This window comes from Vigna radiata, chromosome 11, assembly GCF_000741045.1.
Source record: "Vigna radiata var. radiata cultivar VC1973A chromosome 11, Vradiata_ver6, whole genome shotgun sequence".
NCBI classification, from domain to species: Eukaryota; Viridiplantae; Streptophyta; class Magnoliopsida; order Fabales; family Fabaceae; genus Vigna; species Vigna radiata.
In genome coordinates, this window is record NC_028361.1 from 5,681,974 (window position 1) to 5,701,016 (window position 19,043).

Here is a 19,043-nt window from a genome sequence, read left to right on the forward strand (position 1 = left end):
TTCCTGTTTAAATTCATGAGAAGTAAAAAAAAAAATTATACGTAAAATAATTAAAATAAAAATTGTATAATTTAGAGAGAGAGTAAAATTACAAAAGATTATGTATATATAAATTATATTAGTTCTAAAATTTAATTTGAAGTTTTGGACTGAGCCTAAAATTTAATTAAAGTTTTGGAGTGGGGCTAAACCCACTTTAACCTTGACTCTAACCCACTTGAGAGGGGGTTTTGGGGGTTGGGGCTTTTTTCTGGCCCCCTACTTAAGGGGCTTCTTAAAATAGGGCTTTTTCAATAGTGGGTTGGGGCTGACCCTAGGACCATGGGTTAAATTCACACCTCTAATTTCAAGCATCTCTTAAATGTTAAAATTTCCTTTTCAGCTGTTTGTACCAAAACTGTCTGCAACAATTGACCTCACGATCTAGACCACTGAAAAACAAAGACCCCTATTAAATTAATCTCCTCACCTTTATACATGATTTAATGCACTTCATACAGATAAAAACCGTCAAGAAAATTATACCAGTCTCGGTTGTTTCCATGAAATTGCACAATGAAGTTTAAGCTTACAGGACATTTGACATTGGACCAACAGAGTGCTTAGATTTATTTATAGACTACACTCATTGGTCCATCTATAAGTTCCAGCATAAAAGACTATTCGCTGTTTTTCCTTTTTCCCCGAATTAAATTTTCTGGGTCTGGCTGGGGCTAACATCAAGGTATATGCTGAAGCCAAATCAGCCAAATCAGCCAGCAACTAGAATCAGATTATGATCAAACCCCGCCACGGCCTGTAAAATTTGAAAACCCTCCAAAGAATCAAGGCAAAATGGCTCCACTTGGTCAGCAGAACTAGCCCATCCAACTCTGCCGCTTTTACCAGAGCCCCATAACCACAATTCCCCTTTGGACGTGAGAGCAAGGGAATGTGCACGCCCAGCCGAAACCGAGACAGGGTTTTCCCCATTCAATGCATCAATGAAAGAGGGTACTTTCCCATCCCCGAGCCTCCCAAGCTGAGAACTAAGGTTCCATCCCCAGGAAGCAATGTTTGTAGTCCCCACACTACCATCCGATTCACCTAGCTGACATATTGCCAACGAATGCCCAAGCCCTGCTGCAATAAAAATGGGAGTGAAGCCAATGTCAACGGGAAAAATTCCCAAATCTGCTTCAGCTCGACCCAACTGGCCATAAACGTTGCTCCCACAGCTCAAGAGCATACCGTCACCTGATATAACACAATAAAAACTGAAGGACAATTATAAATTGTTGCGAGAATTGAATGAGGTGTGCATTGAGTGTCGTGTGTTACATACGGCAAAGAACTAGAGAATGATCAAGGCCACACGCAATGTCGACAACATGAACACCGCGTAATTCTTCAACCAAGCGGGGCTCCCACACTATCGGCATGTCATTCTCCTGTTCCATCCCTTGCAAGACTCTGTTTTCAGCATCTTCGAGGTCTGAACTAGAGAGTTGTGAGTTATTCCGAAACGTGGATTCCAACGGAGATGTCTCAAAGCAATTACCCATTTTGCCTATCCTACCGTCCGCAGAATAGCCCCATCCAAACAACTTGCCATCCGCAGTACGAGCGAGAGCATGCCCCCATCCAAACGAGATCTGTCCAAATTCAACCAAAGAAACAATTGAAGAGACAAGTTAAGCTGGTTACGAATTGAAACTGGGAATGAAGTGGAAAAATAATACCTTTGAGACGTTCTCTCCAGAAAGTGCTTCAACTTTGGTAGGCACAAGAGCATCGGTGATATTTTCACCAAGCCCAAGTTGACCGCGTTTGGACTTCCCCCACACCCACACCGAACCGTCATCCCCAACGGCGGCGGAAACAACACCCGAAGCAAAAGCAGCAGACACTTTCACACTCTCTAACCCCTTCACTCTCTCTGGTTCGTGCCATGATTCTCTACCAAATACCATAAAAAACCGCTTCTCAAAATAACCAACAAAACTGCACTCACTTTACTTTACTCTACTTTACTTACCTGGAGGATGGGCCGCGGCCGAGTTGGGCCTCGTTGTTTCGGCCCCAGGCCCAGAGATGGCCGTGGGAAGTGAGGGCCAGGGAGTGGTAGTGTCCGGCGTGGACGCTAACGATGTCGGAAGGAAGAGTAGCAACAGGGGTGGGTTCATATGCGTGGAGTCCCAGACCCACCGGAGATCCAACGGCTCCTTGGCTACCATCACCCAAACACATCACCGTGCTCATCCATTTCAACTGGACCCCACTAACCGCTTTCGCTTTCACCTTCCCAAACAACTCCAGTGATCGCCACATTTCTTTCTCTTCACGTTGCTTGTCCCAAACACATTTCCACTGGATTTTCCTATTCCTTAATGGGCTCAATATGTTCGGCCCACCATTGGTTTTGGGCCGGTTCGGAGTGTAAATCAATATTCGTGAACTAAAATGAAAAGTAGAATAAATAATATTTGTGAGAGTGAGCGAGAGTGAAAGCAGAAAACAAATGGCGATGGTTTCCATGGCATTGAGCGTCAACAATCTCACCTTCCCCAACCGTTGCCAAATTAACAGGTTAATCTAAATTTAAATTTCTATGCTAACGTAAAAATTCTTGGGTAGTTTCAAATTGATAAACTTTGCATCCGGTAAAAGGCGTGGTGGAATGGCGTTTGCAAGCTTGAGCAATCAAAAAAGTGCATCTTTGGGAGTTCGACTGACAGAGGGAGAGGGGAATTTGCCCAAGCTTGTGCTCTCTTCTCCGGCTGGTAGGTGCGTAGCTTTCTACAACCGATTTTCGGTTCACGCTCGGCCTTTACACGAGCTTTAATGCAACGTTGAATCAATCTGTGGAGTGTGTACAGTGAGGCTGAGATATATCTCTACGGAGGGTGCATTACCTCTTGGAAAGTGCCCAGTGGCAAGGACCTCCTCTTTGTTCGGCCTGACGCTGTTTTCAACGGGAAGAAACCAATAAGGTTAGGTTCTTCTCCTACAAATCCCTTTTCTCTTTACTTCAAATGCTCAATTACTCTCTTTAAGAATCTCTCCGTAGATTGTGCCAATCATATAGTTTAGTTTCCAATCATATAGTTTAGTTTTTTGCTGTTCTAATTTACTCTCATTGGACCTCAGCACTGATGAATTTTATATTTGGGCAGTGGAGGCGTTCCGCATTGTTTTCCACAGTTTGGTCCTGGTCCAATTCAGCAGGTATGCGTACTTATTTAGTCAATTACTCAATCCCATCCATTTTCTGCAGTTCATATCTTTTTTCATGTTATATCTGCTACATTAAAATAACAAAGGCTGGGAAATAGAGGTAATGTACTTCTCGGTCCTGGCCTATAGGTCACAGTGTGAGTATTTGACTGTTGGGTTACTCTGGTAAATTTTTCTTCTTTTAGCTAATAGAACTTGCTTCCCTTTAGTAAAATTCCAATTCATGAGTTTATTATTGTAATGTTCTTCTTTTCCATTGTATACCAATGCTTTCATTTAAAACATTTGCTTGGTTGAGTATTCAACAGCATGGGTTTGCACGGAATATGGATTGGACTCTTGTTGATTCTGAGAACGCAGAAGGAAGTCCTGTTGTAACTCTGGAACTGAAGGACGCTCCTTATAGTCGTGCTATGTGGGATTTCAGCTTCCATGCTTTATTCAAGGTTAAGGGCTTATTTTTTTTCAACCACGTTTCATCTTTGCAATCCTACATATTATGTTCTCCAAAATGAGGTTTTCGCTTTAGAGGATAAACTGTACAGTTGAGATTGTAACTTCATAGTTTATTATGCATATACATGTATTTTACTGCAATTCCAACTGTTGTTTTTTCAGTGAACAAGTATAATTGCACTTTATCCTCTAAAGTACTGTCACTACAGAAGAGCCATTGTCATGTTCTGCTTCCTAATGATGACGCAATTTTTTGCTTCCTTTGTGCAGGTCACACTAAATGCTAAAAGTCTTTCAACCGAACTAACAGTTAAAAATACAGACAGTAAAGCATTCTCATTTAGTACCGCCTTGCATACATATTTTCGAGTAAGTGATAGGGGTCGTAACTTTGACATTTGGTATTGGGTTTACTGAAGATCTGAACTGAAACTAAACATCCAATCCGTTAACAAACATTTACCTTTCAGTGTTATTTAAATGATTTTGATCTAATCAAATGCACAATTTTTTAACTCGACTCCATTGTGTACACTTGCTGCTTGAACTTGTACAAGTAATCATTTTGTGTTGTGTTGCAGGCTTCTGCTAGTGATGCATCAGTAAAGGGGTTGAAAGGTCTCAAAACTTTGAACAAAGATCCAGATCCTAAAAATCCGGTGGAGGGTAGGGAAGAGAGGTATGTATGATACTTTTGTCAGGGGATTCTTAAATAGATATAAAACAATAATTAATTGTGATGGATAAAGAAAATGGTGTTGATGTAAACAGAAAAACTAGAATCAGTTACTGTTTTCATGTATATAAAAGCTGTAAATCATACATTTGAAGGAAATACAGAAATTATTCAGTACCTTGTGAGTTTTTTTTGCTTTCCTTTGCTCTCTCTGTGTTCATCATCTTTCTCTGTCCATTGTGCGTGTGAGGAGTGCTTTGGAACCCTAGGTCAAGAGACCTCTTTTCTCTGGCTTCTCTCTAGAACGCTCAGATTTTGTTGTGTTTTCTCTCTCTTGTCCCTCGTGGCTTAATAAATGGCAGTTACTGAAGTTTGCTTTCGTTTAGTCCAAGGGTTAGATACCAAACTATGCTAAGTAACTTTTAAAGCATTTATAATGAACTTTACCATGCTATACATATGTTGACATGCATTTTCTTGTTGTGCATACGCTTTGTTCTTTATATATGTCAACTATTACTCAAAATTCACCTTTATTCATTTTGCCTAAATTTAAACAAGAAGTCCGAAGCATTGCATTCATTTGGTTGCCAACATATGTCCCGTGCATTTGAGTTTTTATTTTTTTCTCATTCTTCATCTTTATCTATTGCACAGGTATATTTGACTCAATCTAATTCATGTAAAAGCAAAATTTTCATGTGGAATCTTCATAATGCAGGGATGTGGTTACTTTCCCTGGATTTGTAGATTGTGTTTACCTTGATGCTTCCAGTGAGTTGCAACTTGACAATGGTTTGGGTGATCTAATATCTATCAAGAACACAAAGTATGGAATTTTAAACTTCTATTAATTATTTGGTTTGCCCAATTCACTTGCTTTACTTCTTTTGCCTCTTACACATGCAGTTGGTCAGATGCTGTGCTGTGGAATCCTTATCTTCAAATGGAAGCATGTTATAAAGATTTTGTTTGTGTCGAAAATGCTAAGGTAATGACTTTACAAAACATTTTACAAAAGCATTAAAGATATTCTCCGCTTGGCGGAGCATGTTTTCATGACCACAACTTTGACATGATGGCTATTGAATTTAACTAGTGGCTTTTTGACATCCTCCTGAGCATCCTGCAGTAAAACAGTAATCTAATTGCTGAAATAGTATTAAAGCCTTCTCTATTGATTCTTCTGAATATTATATTTACTACTACTAATTGCTTCAGATTGGAAGTGTCCAGCTAGAGCCAGAACAGACTTGGACAGCTGTGCAGCACCTTAGCACAGCTTGAATTGTAAATGTGCTTCTACATCATCGGTTATTTTTTAATTTGATAGGCCAAAAGTATGTAACTGCTGTATAAAATTTTCCAGGCCACTAATAGTAAGCATAATGTATGAGGTAAACCTTGTCTAAACCTCATTATATTCATAACATTATTATTATTGTAACAACAAAAAGGAAATAATAATTTTCTCTCTTTTCATAGACACGGGAGAACTATATTTTCCTAATTTTCATTCATCTCAACAGGCATTGAAAACCACTTTTCATTTCACTCTCCTCTCAATCTTTCATCAATAGTTAACATATCTATTTGCAAGATGATTAGGTATGTCATATATCTCTTGGACTCGTGGGTGGGATCCATCCCCTGCAAAGAACTCGTGGACAACCCCATTCAGGGTGATGCTACTGCATCCTGGATGATTTAGCAGTCCCCTATGTTTGATCTGGTTTCTCACTCTGACTGCTTGGTTCCATTCTCCGGCTGCAGCATATATGCTTGCCAAATGAATATACCGACCACTATGATCAGGGTCCAACTTTATCAGAATTTTGCCAATCTCTTTACCAAGCTCAAAATGTTTGTGCTGTTGGCAAGCATTGAGCAGTGCTCCCCATGTTGCAGCAGTTGGCTCTATGGGCATGGACTCTATGAACTTCCTTGCTTCTTTCAACAACCCTGCACGACCCAAAAGATCCACAATGCATCCATAATGCTCGGCAGTGGGTTTAATATTGTAAACAGAACTCATGCTCTCAAACAGGGACTTTCCTTCTTTAGTGAGTCCTGCATGGCTACATGCAGTCAGAATTGCGGTAAAAGTGATCGAGTTTGGCTTAGTTCCTTCTAACTGCATTTGGGTAAACCAATCTAGAGCTTCTCTACCCTTTCCATGGATTGCAAAGCCACCGATTATTGCCGTCCAAGCACAGACACATTTCTTATCCAACTTACTGAACACTAGTAGGGCTTTTTCCATTTCACCACATTTAACATACATATCTACAAGAACACAACCCAAAATTTGATCTATTTTTATTTCGTTTTTTTCAATATAGGTGTGAATCCACTCGCCTTGCTCCAATGCACCTAGGCCTGCACATGCTGAAAGAGAGCAACTGAGAGTTATACTATCAGGTTTGATGCCAGCAGTCAGCATTTGCGGAAGAAGTGACAAAGCTTCTTTGTGCATGCCCGCCCTAACAAACCCAACAATCATGGTTGTCCAAGAGATGACATTCTTCGCAGGCATCGCGTTAAAAATCTTGTAGGCCATATCTACGTTTCCAAATTTTATGTACCCATCAATCATTGTGTTCCAAGAAACAATATCCGGTGAGGGAAGCTGATTGAATAGAACGTGTGCAAAATGGATGTTGCCCGAAATTGCATACACACGAAGGAGAGAGTTTGCGGCATAAACCTCCGAACCGAAACCCCTTTTGATAATGTGAGCGTGGATTTGCATGATTTCTTCAAAGGCTGAAAGGGCTGAACATGCTTTCAGAAGGAAAGGGAAAGTGTAAGAATTGTGAGGTACCGAATGGTGAAGCATCTGATGGTACAAAAGAAGCGCTGCTTCTGGGTCATTACTATTTGAGTATGCTCTGATCATTTCGTTCCATATGACAGTATTAGGTAAACTTATTCTGTCAAAAATCATACGAGTGTAGGCTATGTCACCCAACTCTATTCTTGCATAAGAAGCCAAGAGCCTGTGTACTGTTAAATGATTCCTGATAGTGCCTTTTTTCAACAATTGGCCATGAATCTGCATTAGTTCTTTTATATTTGAACATCTCTCCAATAAGGCCTGGGTCTGCTCCGCTTTTGGAGAAAGGAGCAGCATAGCCACCGTCGAAGTGCAAAGAAATCGAGTTATCCTCCGAAGAGAAGTTGAAGTAATTTGGAGAAAAAAGTAGTGAACATTGCGCAAAATGAGTGGCTATAATTTATTCTCACTAGTATGGGATAAGATATTTAAGTGAATGTATAATATCCTGTTTTAGATAGAAAGAAATAAAATGGCCTTACTTTGGCTTTTTCCACCTACGTTGTCGTTTCAACATTGACCAGTTTATTACTAGACAGCTTTTGAAAATTACGAATGGAACTGGCTATTTGGCGATGCTATTTTTATTTTTAGGCCTCCTCTTTAAGGTTATACCGAGGGGAAAATCACTGAAACCCATATGAAGAACAAACTAACTTCGCTAATGTTCAACCAAAGAAAAAAAAGAAGAGAAGTAACTCGAATATTACCAATCAATTCTATTCGGTAAATTTTTGTTCTCATGAACAAGTTTGAATCAATCAACATAACTGTTTTCAACAACACAAGAACCACTGAACTGTAAAATGAAAGTAGCTTTACAGTCTCAAAACTCCAAACCAATCTCCTTGTCAATTGCACTAGTCAAGAAGACAACATTGCAACGATGCATACGAGTAGTATAATCAGCCCCACAGCGAAAACCCAACAGACCCACTTTCTGTTCTTCCTCTTCATCTGGCTGGCATAGTAGAGACTATTAGTTCCACCATGGATGAAGTTAGCCGCATTAGCCACATTATCCTCAATGTTATCCACGCTTTCTCCCTGTGTCTCAACCAGAACAGCCATATCAAGAAAAACCTGGTGAAGCTTATTCAAACTCCTCTGGATGTCCATCACAGCCTCATGCCTAACTTGAGTGTCCAATTCTGCATCCGTTTTCCCAGCCAAAAACTCCACTTTGAGACTCCCAGAAACCATCTTCTCCATGACCTCTTCAGTGGGAACCTCACCCGTTGCTGTATAGTACCTTCTCTTCAAATCTTCCTTGTGATCAGATAGAATTTGGTCTCTCAATGACTGAAAATCATTCATCATGGCCCTAAGCTTGACCCTCAAACCATTTGTGACAGAAATTCTGGTCCTGTAAATTGGGCTCCCGTCTTTGTAGGAATCCGACATCCTATGGTTGACCGTGTTGGATTTGTCAAGAACCTCAAGCTTTTCCTTGATAATCCGTGCCTTGCGAAGCACGGCAACCATGTCAGACTCCATCCGGTCCCTTAGGCCACGAAGAACTTTGGCACTGTGGGTGCACTTTGCCTCTTCATTGAGTTGTTGAAGATCAAATAAGAGATTGGTGATCTCTTCCATTTCAACCTTGATTGCTTCAACTTCTTGAAAGAACTGAGAGAGGCTGCGGTCTTCCGTGGGGTAGAGTTTCCCTGCCTCAATGTCAAGATCGCCTTCACGGTCCTTCTGTGCCTGTTTCTTAAGTTCCACATAACTTAGGAACGATTTTGTCATCAAATCATTCATCTTTGCAAAGTTTTGCAAAATCCCACCTGCAAAACCCACAAAACATGATCCAAAACAGAGAGAGAACCGATCAGGTATAAAGCAAGAAAACGAAACGTTTATGGGTTTTCGTGAGAAGAAAATGAAGCATACCCTTTTGGAAAAATTCAAGAAATGAGTGAAATTTCTCAATGGACGCAAGATTTTGTCACGAAACAAACGCTCCAAGTGACCTTCATGAAAGGAAACACAGTTAACGACGGTAAAATGACAATCGAAGAAATATATGAGAACCAAAGCACAAAAGAAAAGGAAAGAATGGAACATCAAAATTGATTCTTTATCGTGCCACCCATAGAGAAACGAGGTTCGGAGACGTTTTACTTTACTTAAAAAGGAAAAGTATGATGAGGAAATACATGCAATTTCAGAGTGGCAAAAGAACTACCCTTGCAGTTTCAGAGTGATTAAAACTTTGAAGGAATAGAAGAGTAGGGAGTGATTGAACCCTGAGGATACTAATGTTGTTACCTTTTTCTTGAGTGCTGATGATCCCTCGTTAAACAAATTACTGAGAAGAAGACCAAAACTGGAGATTTTGAATCAGTTTAATGAACAATGTGAGATAGTTTCTCTCAACTAAAATTTGAATTTCTTTTTGTTCGAAAAACATCCGTTGGATATGAGGAAGGAAGAAAAACGGTAACTGTTGAGCTTCAACCCTCCAACACCAAAGTGAAAGAAACACTGCATTAATCCTTTATTTAATATTAATTGCTTATAAAATAAAATAAAACTCTAGGAAATACGGTGGGTTAACACGGAATATTGCTAAAATATTTAAGAAACACATGAAAAGAAAATTAGGAATGCAAGTGAAAGGAAAGCAACGTTGATATATTTTTTTTTAAAAAACACACAAATAATTATTTTAGTTCAAAATGTTAATTATTTTCACATATTATCATTTTTTAGTTTTCGTTTCTCTCAAAAAGTTTCAATGAAATGAACGAGACCTTAAAAAAATTTTGAAATGAACTTGGATTAGCATCAATAAGCGGACCTTATTAAACGGAAAATTGTGGATTTGATCTTTATAATGGTAATTCCTTATTACGTTAGTTTCTGAATTTATTAATAAAAACACATATGTTACGTTTATGTATATTTATTTATTTTTTATTATAAATAACTAATTTAATTTAAAAAATAAGTAAATTTAAGTAACCAACAACTTATAATAAAATATGGTAAAATAACATTTTTAATTTTAAAAAATAGTTAAATTTAAATAAATGATCACTTAAATATAAAAATGATTAGATAATTATTTTAGTTGAAAAAAGTTATAAATTAAAAAAAAAGTTATACAACTAGAAAAATAATTCTCTTAATGCTTAAAACTTGAATGAAAACAAAAGATGAAAAAATATCACCTTAGAAAATTTTTCTGAAAAACAGTGATTTTGACTAAAGGGGAATGATAATTAAGAATATTCCCGGGTTAGTTTTGTTTATTTTAGGAAAGAAAAAAAAAAAGAATCTAAATCAATTTGAATAGTTAGTATCCTTTATAATTTGAGTTACTCAAATTATTAACGTGTTAATTTGGTTTAATTTTCATGATTAAATTTTTTATACTTTGAAAAATGGAAGGAGTTCAAATTAATTGCTTAAAAGAACATCATTTTAGTCAAAAACAATAATGTATTATGCGTATAAAATAGGATAAGAGAATAGATTGATAAATAGTGCTTACTCTTATTAATCAATTATAAATCTTTCTTAATCTATAGCTTTTAATATGTTATATTTTTGAGTATTTAAAAAGACACTTTTAATATGTTGCATTTCTGAGTATTTCAAAAGTTACCAAGTTTCATATTCTTTAATTTTTTTTCAAAGAATTTATTTACTAATACTTTGCGCACATGAATATTGTTTTTAAGATAAATACAAATCAATTTTCAATAAATTAATTATATTTCTATTCACCTTAAAACTTAAAAAGAATCCTCACAGAACTAATTTTGAAAAGCAAAAGAATTTTACGAACCAACCTAACAATTTGTTTTTCTTCGACAATCGAGACTTAAACAAGCCTATTTTTTGGCCATCTTCTCTTTAAACTTCAAGAAATGTTCTGAGTTTGATTTGATATTATCTGTTTTTATTTAAATATATTGTATAATATGTTCATGTGACGGTATCAAAGGAACAACACTGGTTGCAGTAAAATAAAACATTTATTTTTATTAGAGAAAATATAAATATAAATACAGCATATCTTTCTAAACAAAACAGCAGTGTTTTTTTGTTGCTGTCTGCTAAAGAAAAAACATACATCAAGACAATATTTTTTTTCTGAAAGAATGTGACCTTCCGCCTTTCAAACTTAGAAAGAGTGCCATAACATGCAACCACATATCAGTTGCTGTAATGGACATCATAAACTCAATCTTTCAAGAAATATTTAAAAAGAAAAAAAAAATTAAAGCATTTTTTTTAACTACGTCTGTGATATCGTGTTTTGTTGTTTCGCCTTTTCAGCCTCAATCTTCCGTAGCATCGTTGAACTCAGCTTAATTTCACCTGATTCTCCAGAAAGCAAATCCACAACTTCAATCTGCATATGATCCAAGAAAATAATTCCTAATATGTCATAAAATATTTAGAAAACTGAACAATTTTTCTTAATTATTTTTATATCAGAAAGAAAAACCAAACCACAAACAATAATTTTTGAGACCTTCAACAGTGAAAGGCCTTTTTCAGCTCTTTTTCTGTTTATTGCCAATCCTCCCGGTAATGTTTCTTTGCTGTAACATAGCCAAATCCAGTTAGCAATCAAATAACTCCATGACACTTTCAAAAGTGAACGTGCATAAAGTTGTGATCAATTGTTTCTACAGCAATGCAATCAGAATTGAAGAGAGAATTCACAAAATCATAACAATGGATCATGGGATACGTTTTCTACCAAAACAAGGTTTTAATTACCATGATCATTGAGATCAGAAACCAGACACTAGGAATGAGATACTTGATTATAACATGGAAGATACATAAACGAATACACACTACCTCTACCAAAAATTTAATATGCCCACTCAGGAACCAGTCTTAACACTAACCTCACAATCACAACCTCTAAATTTTCATCTACAATGGAAGGGCCGAAGGGGTCTGTGATTGGTACAGCTTGCACTTCTAAATCTGGCTTGATAGACTGCATGTTAGTTCAAACGAATATTAATTAAGGTTTATTGAGAAAAATGCACTTTTCATATAAATTATGCTAGAAAAAACACTAAGCATTGGATGGAACACTAGTTTTACAGATGTAGAGATGTAGATTCGTATAACATTTGTCACATGCACACACAGAGTCCACGAACTAACTATTCCAAAAGACAAACTCTTAGATGAAGAAACGTGAAAACTTCTATATTATATATCTAAGACATACAACCGACAGTACAAAATTATGCAAACTCTTATATGCAACTTGAAAAGGATGTTACTGCGACACAGATGTAAAATGCCTAGAATCCGTCCCTCGTGTTGTTCTACAGTAACATGCAAAATATAAAGCGTAATGTATTCTGACCAACAATAATGTAAGTCAATTTCGTTTTCCTTCTTTAAAGAACAAAACACAGGAAACTCAATTCATGAATAAATAATAAGGAAAACTGTAGTTGCTTGAACACATACTCGTACCTTAATGAAATTTTTGACATTATTTATCCTTTCTTCAACTGGCTGTATCAGTTCAGCAAACTGCAAAAGAAGAACGTGAACAGACTCCTTTGTATGTAAAATCCATAGGCCCCGGCGCTTGTTGTACATAAATAAAACGATTTTCACCAAATGCTTAAAATTTTCAATGGTCAAAATCAAATAGCACAACACGTTAATTTAGCAAGCTCGTACCATAATTTTTATAAAGATGAAACTTTGATCACTGAATTTCAAGAGCAGAACATTTGAAATCACTCAATAGCTTTCTCTGTTTAAGCGCTAAATTCAGTTCATCTGCTGAAAATTCTAAAATTCAGTAAACTTACTGTTATCTACTCCTATAAATAATTAGACCAGTCAAAATTGAATTGAAATTAATTTACATAGAATTGAAAAAGCTGAGAAAAACCAACCAACTCTACGGGTACGCAAAAGTGGTATAATCAAAGCAACGGACAACCGAATTGGTCGGTTAGACTGTAAAAGGAACTGCATTTTTTCAGTTTCGATTGAAAACCTAAAAGTGTGGATGCAGTATAATTAAAGAGGTTGTGTCTAAGTATAAATTAGCAGAAATAAACAAAAAGATAGAACCAATTAAACATGGAAAATGTAAAAAGTAACCTGTTTCTTTGCCAGCATAGGACCGTCGCAAACTCCAATTACAATCCGGCCCTTTGCCACCTCGGCCGCTGCCTGCATACAAGTTTCAAACTTTCACAATTTTTGCGTTGAATATAAGAAATGGTAATAAAAATTGAAATAATAGAGGAAAGAAGGAGACAGACAGTGAGAAAGAGACGGTGGCCGTCATGCAATCGGTCAAAGGTGCCACCGATAACGACGGCTTGGTAGGTGTTGGGTGGAGAGAGAGAAGGAAGCACCATGAGCATCGGGTCATGCTCATCCTGAACCGCCATTCAATGTGCTCAAATTGCTTTCGCTCTAAGCACGAGAAAGGAGTGGTATTGGGTAGGTGTCAAGATGGGTATAAGATTTGTTACATCGTTATAATCATTACTCTAAGATTAACGCCAACAATACATTTTTTAACATATGTTTTAATTAAAGTTTATTAAAAATATATAATTATTAGAAAAATCTGTTGAATAAATATAGCAGAACTTCAAATTTTAATTCGTGAGAAAATGTTTATAACACAGTCGATATTATATATACGCTTCGTTGAAAAATTAATTTAATGGATAATATTTGTGGAAGAATATAACAATCACACCAAATAAATTTTGTGGTTATGTATATTATAAAAAGTTAAACAATTGAGGTGTTTTGTAATTGGTTATTATAAAAAATATATTTATACTTTTCGGTAGTTGTGCCTTTTTTGGTGTATCTAACGGTCTGTTCTGCCTATATTGGATGCAGTAAGAAAGACAAATATCTTATCTACCACCTCACATGGTTTGATCTCACTCATATAGACTGGGATAAAAAATACCCAGAGGACCAAGAAGATCTTATTGGAAAGGCCCATAAGACCAAAATACTAGTTATGTGGAGCAGGATCAGCCCATAAATTTCTTTTTAGATAAAAAAAATATCAATTTTACATGCAAAAATCATGTCAATTTTCTGTTAAGGCTTCAAGTATTGAATCTGTCCCATACTCAACCTAAAGAATAGGTTTTACTGTTTATTATTAACAATAAATAATATTGAACACTAGTAACATTTTGAAATACGTTTTAACACATTACAGCATTTTGAACAATTATAGACAATGAACTACATTTAGAACAATAAATAATAAAGAGAATTGCAGATGTCATAGCACAAATGATTAAAATCCAAGTATCTTATGTGACACTCACAATTTTTTCCAAACATCATCCAACTTTATGCTCGAAATCATCAGAATAGACTCATTTCAGATTTCATCTCAGTAACATCAAATTAATCAGGAGCTACCTCACTTTTCACACCAAAAATGACATATCGAACTACAACTTGGCCCACTTTCGATTTCACTTTAATCAGGCGAAATTGATCGTCCCACAATTCATATTTCATTCTAAGATTGAAACATTGACCAATACCAAGCTCATATGAATCATTCTAAAAAAGAAAAATTACTACCAAGATACAGTTCATGTTTCAATGTAAAATTACTACCACATTTCAATCTAAGAACATGAAATCGATCAAGAACCACTTCATGTTTCATTCTAAAATTTAAAATTTATCCAGACCCAGTTAAGATTTCGTTCCAAAATTCAAAAAAACTGGGAAGACCCAATTCATATTTCATCCTAAAAACGAAAAATTGACCAGGACCCTCTTCATATTTCGTACTGAAATTGCAAAACCTTTAAGACCCTGTTCATATTCCACACTAAAAACAAAAACTTGACCACGAGCCCTCTCAGACTCCATGCTGAAAACTCAAACTCGATCAAGACCCACCTCACCATGCACACTGAGAAGCTCGAGCCAAGGATCAAAATCAAAAACACATAAGCAAAGTTAACGGAAAATATACCTTGACAGAGATATTGGGTTTAAACCAAAAGTGGAGGCGGAACCGGAACTGGTGATGTTCGACGATGAAGCTAGACTTGGAGGTCTTAGCGGAGGAGCGTGCAGATTTGACGAGCGTTGCACCGGCTTTCCTTAGTGTGTTGAAGTTGGTGTGTCCCAACCCACTTCACGCATGACTTTTGGCATTGGAGATTTCAAAAAGACTCCGTAAGTGAGGGAATAAAATACTACTTGATTTTAAAGGTTTTAGGCTCATCATGGGATTAAAAAGTATCGCTAAAGTTTTATATTAATTTTTTAAACTGTAATTAATTTACAATGCCTCTTGCCTTTTTAAACTGTTCTTATTAAAATTTTAGTTAATTTATATAATATTTTTATTTCATAGTATATATATATAATTGGTTAAATATATTTTTAATTTTTAACATAAAATTATAAATTATTTTGCTTAAAACTTTAATACAATTTAATTTTTAAATTTTAAAAAATAAATACATATAATTTTTTTAATGGAACTATCTTAAATTTGTGGGAAGTGGCAAAAGGTATATTGGGTTAAGAGATTTTATCATTCATATTTTAAATTTTGATATAAAAATATATTAAAAATAAATTTTAATTTTTGCATAAAAATTTAAAAACTACAATCATATAATTTTAAATTAACAAATAAAAAAATAGGAAGAAAAGTTTATGAATTTTGCATTTATTTAATGACCAAAAATAGAGGATAAGAATTAATAAATATATATTTTAATTATTCAAGAAAATAAAGTTTGTACAGATACTAGTTTAGAAGAATTAGTGTTTAAAGTGTTCTTTTTTTTAATCAACGTGCTTTTTTCATCAGTTGGAAAAATTGAAAAAGTTCACCTAAATAACATACTGTTTTTCTTTTCGCCAAACAGTACCTATAAATTTTATTTACACAAATAGTATTTTTATTATGTTAATTTGAAATATAATTTTTATAAACTGAATTCTCATTATATTTTTAGATTAACATTTTAATTTATTTTTTATTAGATATACCAAAAATAAGTTCAAAATTCGATTACTAACACAATAGAAATATATTATTTACATAAATAAAATTCACATAAGAAAAAATGGAACGATGTACTGTAAAAACTTTGAAAAGTAAAAGAATAACTAAAGAAAATAAGAAAATAAATAAGATATTTAGAGAAATAGATAAATGTTCAAATTGCATTTGTTTTCTTACTTTGAAACATGGAGCCAATCACATCACCAAAGTAGGAAGATCTGATTTTGTCTTTCGAATTTGGCCGAATAGTAGTCTAGTTACATTACTATTTTAATTTATTCACATAAAAAATGAATGGCTAATCTATGCTCCCTCATTTGGAAAATAAATTATGCATATTTTGGGAGATAGAATTATGAATTGTACATAGTTATTTTAACTTAATTTAATTCTTCAAATTTGGTAATAATTTTTGGATTAAATATGTTTTTAGTCCCTTGAGGCGATTTTGGTTTTAGTCCATTTTCAAAGGTACAATTTAGTCCTTCAACTTTAGAAAACTCTGATTTTATTTTTTTTTACTAAATTTTTTAAACTTTATTTGTTGTTCCAAGCATAATATTGAAGCAAAAATGTGTCAAACAGTGTATGCTATAATGAAACGTGTTTGAAACAACAAATAAAGTTAAAAAAATTTGGTAAAAATGACTAAAACCAGAATTGTCTAAAGTTGAAGGACTAAATTGTACCCTAATTTGAAAATGAACTAAAACCAAAATCGCCTCAAAGTATAAGGATTAAAAACATATTTAACCCATAATTTTTTTAAAATATTTTTAATTTAATATAAATATATTTGAATATATTTTTTTAAAAGACGTTATTTTTTTCCTCTATTGTTTTTATCAAATAATTTTAAAGTTAGTAGCAGAGTATTAACTACCATAATAAACCGATTAAGCTGTTTGGCAAAAAAAGATAACTTATTAGATATTATTAGATAGTGATTGAGAGGGCAATGACGAAGTGTTAGGCAGGGAATGTGATAGATTAATGGCATGTTTGGTTCTTAAAAAACATAATTAGGTAAATACACATTAAACAAAATAGTTTTGGTATAATTGTACTCTTAAAATATTATTTAAACAATGACCTTAATTTCAATGTAATTTAAGAATAAACAATAATAATTAGACTAATAATTTAAATGTTTGATCATCAAAATTGTTCATGTTATAATCAACTAATTATCTTACCATAATTTTTTATTCATGTATTAACTAGTTTTACACAAAATATTTAATTATAAAATTATTGATGTGATACAATGATAGTCAACTAATTAATCAGCCCCAATTTGATTTATACAGTAACTAACTTACAGAAAAGTATCTTCTTTAATTGATACTTATACCATATATGTCCAAATTACTCTTATATATGGACATTTATTATCTCCTACCAAAAGATATTTATTATCTCTTACCAAAACAATTTATAAACATATTAAGAAATTTAGTCAATTTCATCAAATATAACTAAAAACATATAATATTTAATACAATTTTTTGTCAAGAAAATAATTAATAACACATTTAAAAAAATATCCTAAGTAATACTAATAACAGGAGGAATATCACTTGAATGGCATGTTTTTGCTTTAAGTAATATTCTTTTATAAAAATAAAAAAAAAAACAAAAAATTGTGTATGATGATTATCTCAATTAAGATATATTATGTCTCTCAACCTATGTTGTTCTTCTTATTTGAGTTAGAATTATCCCTCAAAGTGTATTTGTAACGCCCCGACAACTTACAGGGACTGCTGACTGCTCCCACAGATCAACACGAGACTTTCCAGTGTGCTTTGTCCTCACTCACACACTTTCCGAGAAAACATCCCGGAAGGTCACCCATCCCATAATTACTCTAGGTTAAGCGGCAGTCCCTGTAAGTTGCCGGGGCGTTACAAATGGTATCAGAGCCTAGCCTCTCCCAGTACGGTGTAGTTCGAGGACGAACCAGACGGAAGCTGGTGGGCATGTGACACCCGGGCACTGACGAGGGCGGGGAGTGATCGCCGGTGCAAGAAGCATGGTGCAGGGGCATGGACAAGGAGCGGCTCCTGGCAGGCTTCGAGTGGAAGGGGCACATGGACGAATCGAACATACATCGGAATGAGAGGGATCTGGAGATTGTATAGGTATGGGACTATACAGTTGAAGGATAACTTAAAGGAATTGATTTGGCTACTTATATCAACAAATGCATTTGCTTTTCGGTAGCCTAACTCATAAGAACTCCATGGTTAAGCGTGCTTCTGGCAGGCTTCGAGTGGAAGGGGCACATGGACGAATCGAACATACACTGGAATGAGAGGGATCTGGAGACTGTATAGGTATGAGACTATACAGTTGAAGGATAGCTTAAAGAAATTGATTTGGTTACCCATATCACCAAGATGCATTTACTTTTCAGAAGCCTAACCCATAAGAACTTCATGATTAAGCGTGCTTAGCCTGAAGAAATTCTGGGATGGGTAACCTTATTACTCTCCTTATGTTTTCTAACTCAAAGCTATACTTGTAGAAAAATATAAAATCTCAAATATCCTTTAGGCAAAAATTTCTCACTTTTAAAAAACAACTAAAAAATATACCAAAATAACAATTCAAACTTTCTCACTTCTCCAAAAACTTACAATTCAAAATTTCACCACTATATGCAAATCTAATTCCATATCTAACAGATATCTTTCAAAATCAGAATCATCCAACAACTTTATAACGTTATGTTTCTGGTTAATTGTACCTAACTTCAAGCTCTAACTTCATTATAATTAACTTTCAAAAAAAAAATACTTAACTTCCTTTTCTTACATTAT

General features: G+C 34.8%; 5 protein-coding genes across 7 annotated transcripts; 1 reads left to right on the forward strand and 4 right to left on the reverse strand.

Annotated features, from left to right (window-relative positions):
- Positions 1–424: 424 nt before the first annotated feature.
- LOC106777628 (ultraviolet-B receptor UVR8) lies at positions 425–2,358 on the reverse strand. 2 transcript variants are annotated; one of them, XM_014665286.2, is made up of 4 exons: positions 2,018–2,358; positions 1,722–1,938; positions 1,325–1,634; positions 425–1,236 (listed from the first exon to the last, which is right to left on the reverse strand). In XM_014665286.2, exons 1-4 carry the CDS (start codon positions 2,308–2,310, stop codon positions 752–754), a joined length of 1,305 nt encoding a protein of 434 aa, XP_014520772.1. In that variant the 5' UTR covers positions 2,311–2,358; the 3' UTR covers positions 425–751. The 2 variants fall into 2 exon arrangements, with proteins under 2 accessions (XP_014520772.1, XP_014520773.1); XM_014665287.2 differs by having other exon boundaries at positions 433–1,236; positions 1,722–1,918; positions 2,018–2,334.
- A 26-nt stretch (positions 2,359–2,384) lies between these two features.
- LOC106777630 (putative glucose-6-phosphate 1-epimerase) lies at positions 2,385–5,832 on the forward strand. Its single transcript, XM_014665288.2, has 10 exons — positions 2,385–2,568; positions 2,650–2,766; positions 2,859–2,972; positions 3,156–3,207; positions 3,525–3,662; positions 3,943–4,041; positions 4,254–4,351; positions 5,070–5,177; positions 5,258–5,339; positions 5,570–5,832. The coding sequence occupies exons 1-10, from the start codon at positions 2,501–2,503 to the stop codon at positions 5,633–5,635; spliced, it is 942 nt and encodes a 313-aa protein (XP_014520774.1). The 5' UTR covers positions 2,385–2,500; the 3' UTR covers positions 5,636–5,832.
- A 59-nt stretch (positions 5,833–5,891) lies between these two features.
- On the reverse strand, positions 5,892–7,754 carry LOC106777627 (pentatricopeptide repeat-containing protein At5g66520). The gene has a single exon (XM_014665285.2). It carries the CDS (start codon positions 7,479–7,481, stop codon positions 5,922–5,924), a length of 1,560 nt encoding a protein of 519 aa, XP_014520771.1. The 5' UTR covers positions 7,482–7,754; the 3' UTR covers positions 5,892–5,921.
- A 196-nt stretch (positions 7,755–7,950) lies between these two features.
- On the reverse strand, positions 7,951–9,639 carry LOC106777504 (syntaxin-112). Its single transcript, XM_014665077.2, has 3 exons — positions 9,456–9,639; positions 9,078–9,157; positions 7,951–8,971 (listed from the first exon to the last, which is right to left on the reverse strand). Exon 3 carries the CDS (start codon positions 8,943–8,945, stop codon positions 8,049–8,051), a length of 897 nt encoding a protein of 298 aa, XP_014520563.1. The 5' UTR covers positions 8,946–8,971; positions 9,078–9,157; positions 9,456–9,639; the 3' UTR covers positions 7,951–8,048.
- A 1,512-nt stretch (positions 9,640–11,151) lies between these two features.
- Positions 11,152–15,351, reverse strand: LOC106777149 (phosphopantetheine adenylyltransferase). 2 transcript variants are annotated; one of them, XM_022775821.1, is made up of 7 exons: positions 15,169–15,351; positions 13,457–13,613; positions 13,293–13,364; positions 12,648–12,764; positions 12,059–12,153; positions 11,674–11,743; positions 11,152–11,550 (listed from the first exon to the last, which is right to left on the reverse strand). In XM_022775821.1, the coding sequence occupies exons 2-7, from the start codon at positions 13,586–13,588 to the stop codon at positions 11,434–11,436; spliced, it is 603 nt and encodes a 200-aa protein (XP_022631542.1). In that variant the 5' UTR covers positions 13,589–13,613; positions 15,169–15,351; the 3' UTR covers positions 11,152–11,433. The 2 variants fall into 2 exon arrangements, with proteins under 2 accessions (XP_022631542.1, XP_022631543.1); XM_022775822.1 differs by lacking the exon at positions 15,169–15,351 and having other exon boundaries at positions 12,648–12,707; positions 13,457–13,666.
- Positions 15,352–19,043: the final 3,692 nt, after the last annotated feature.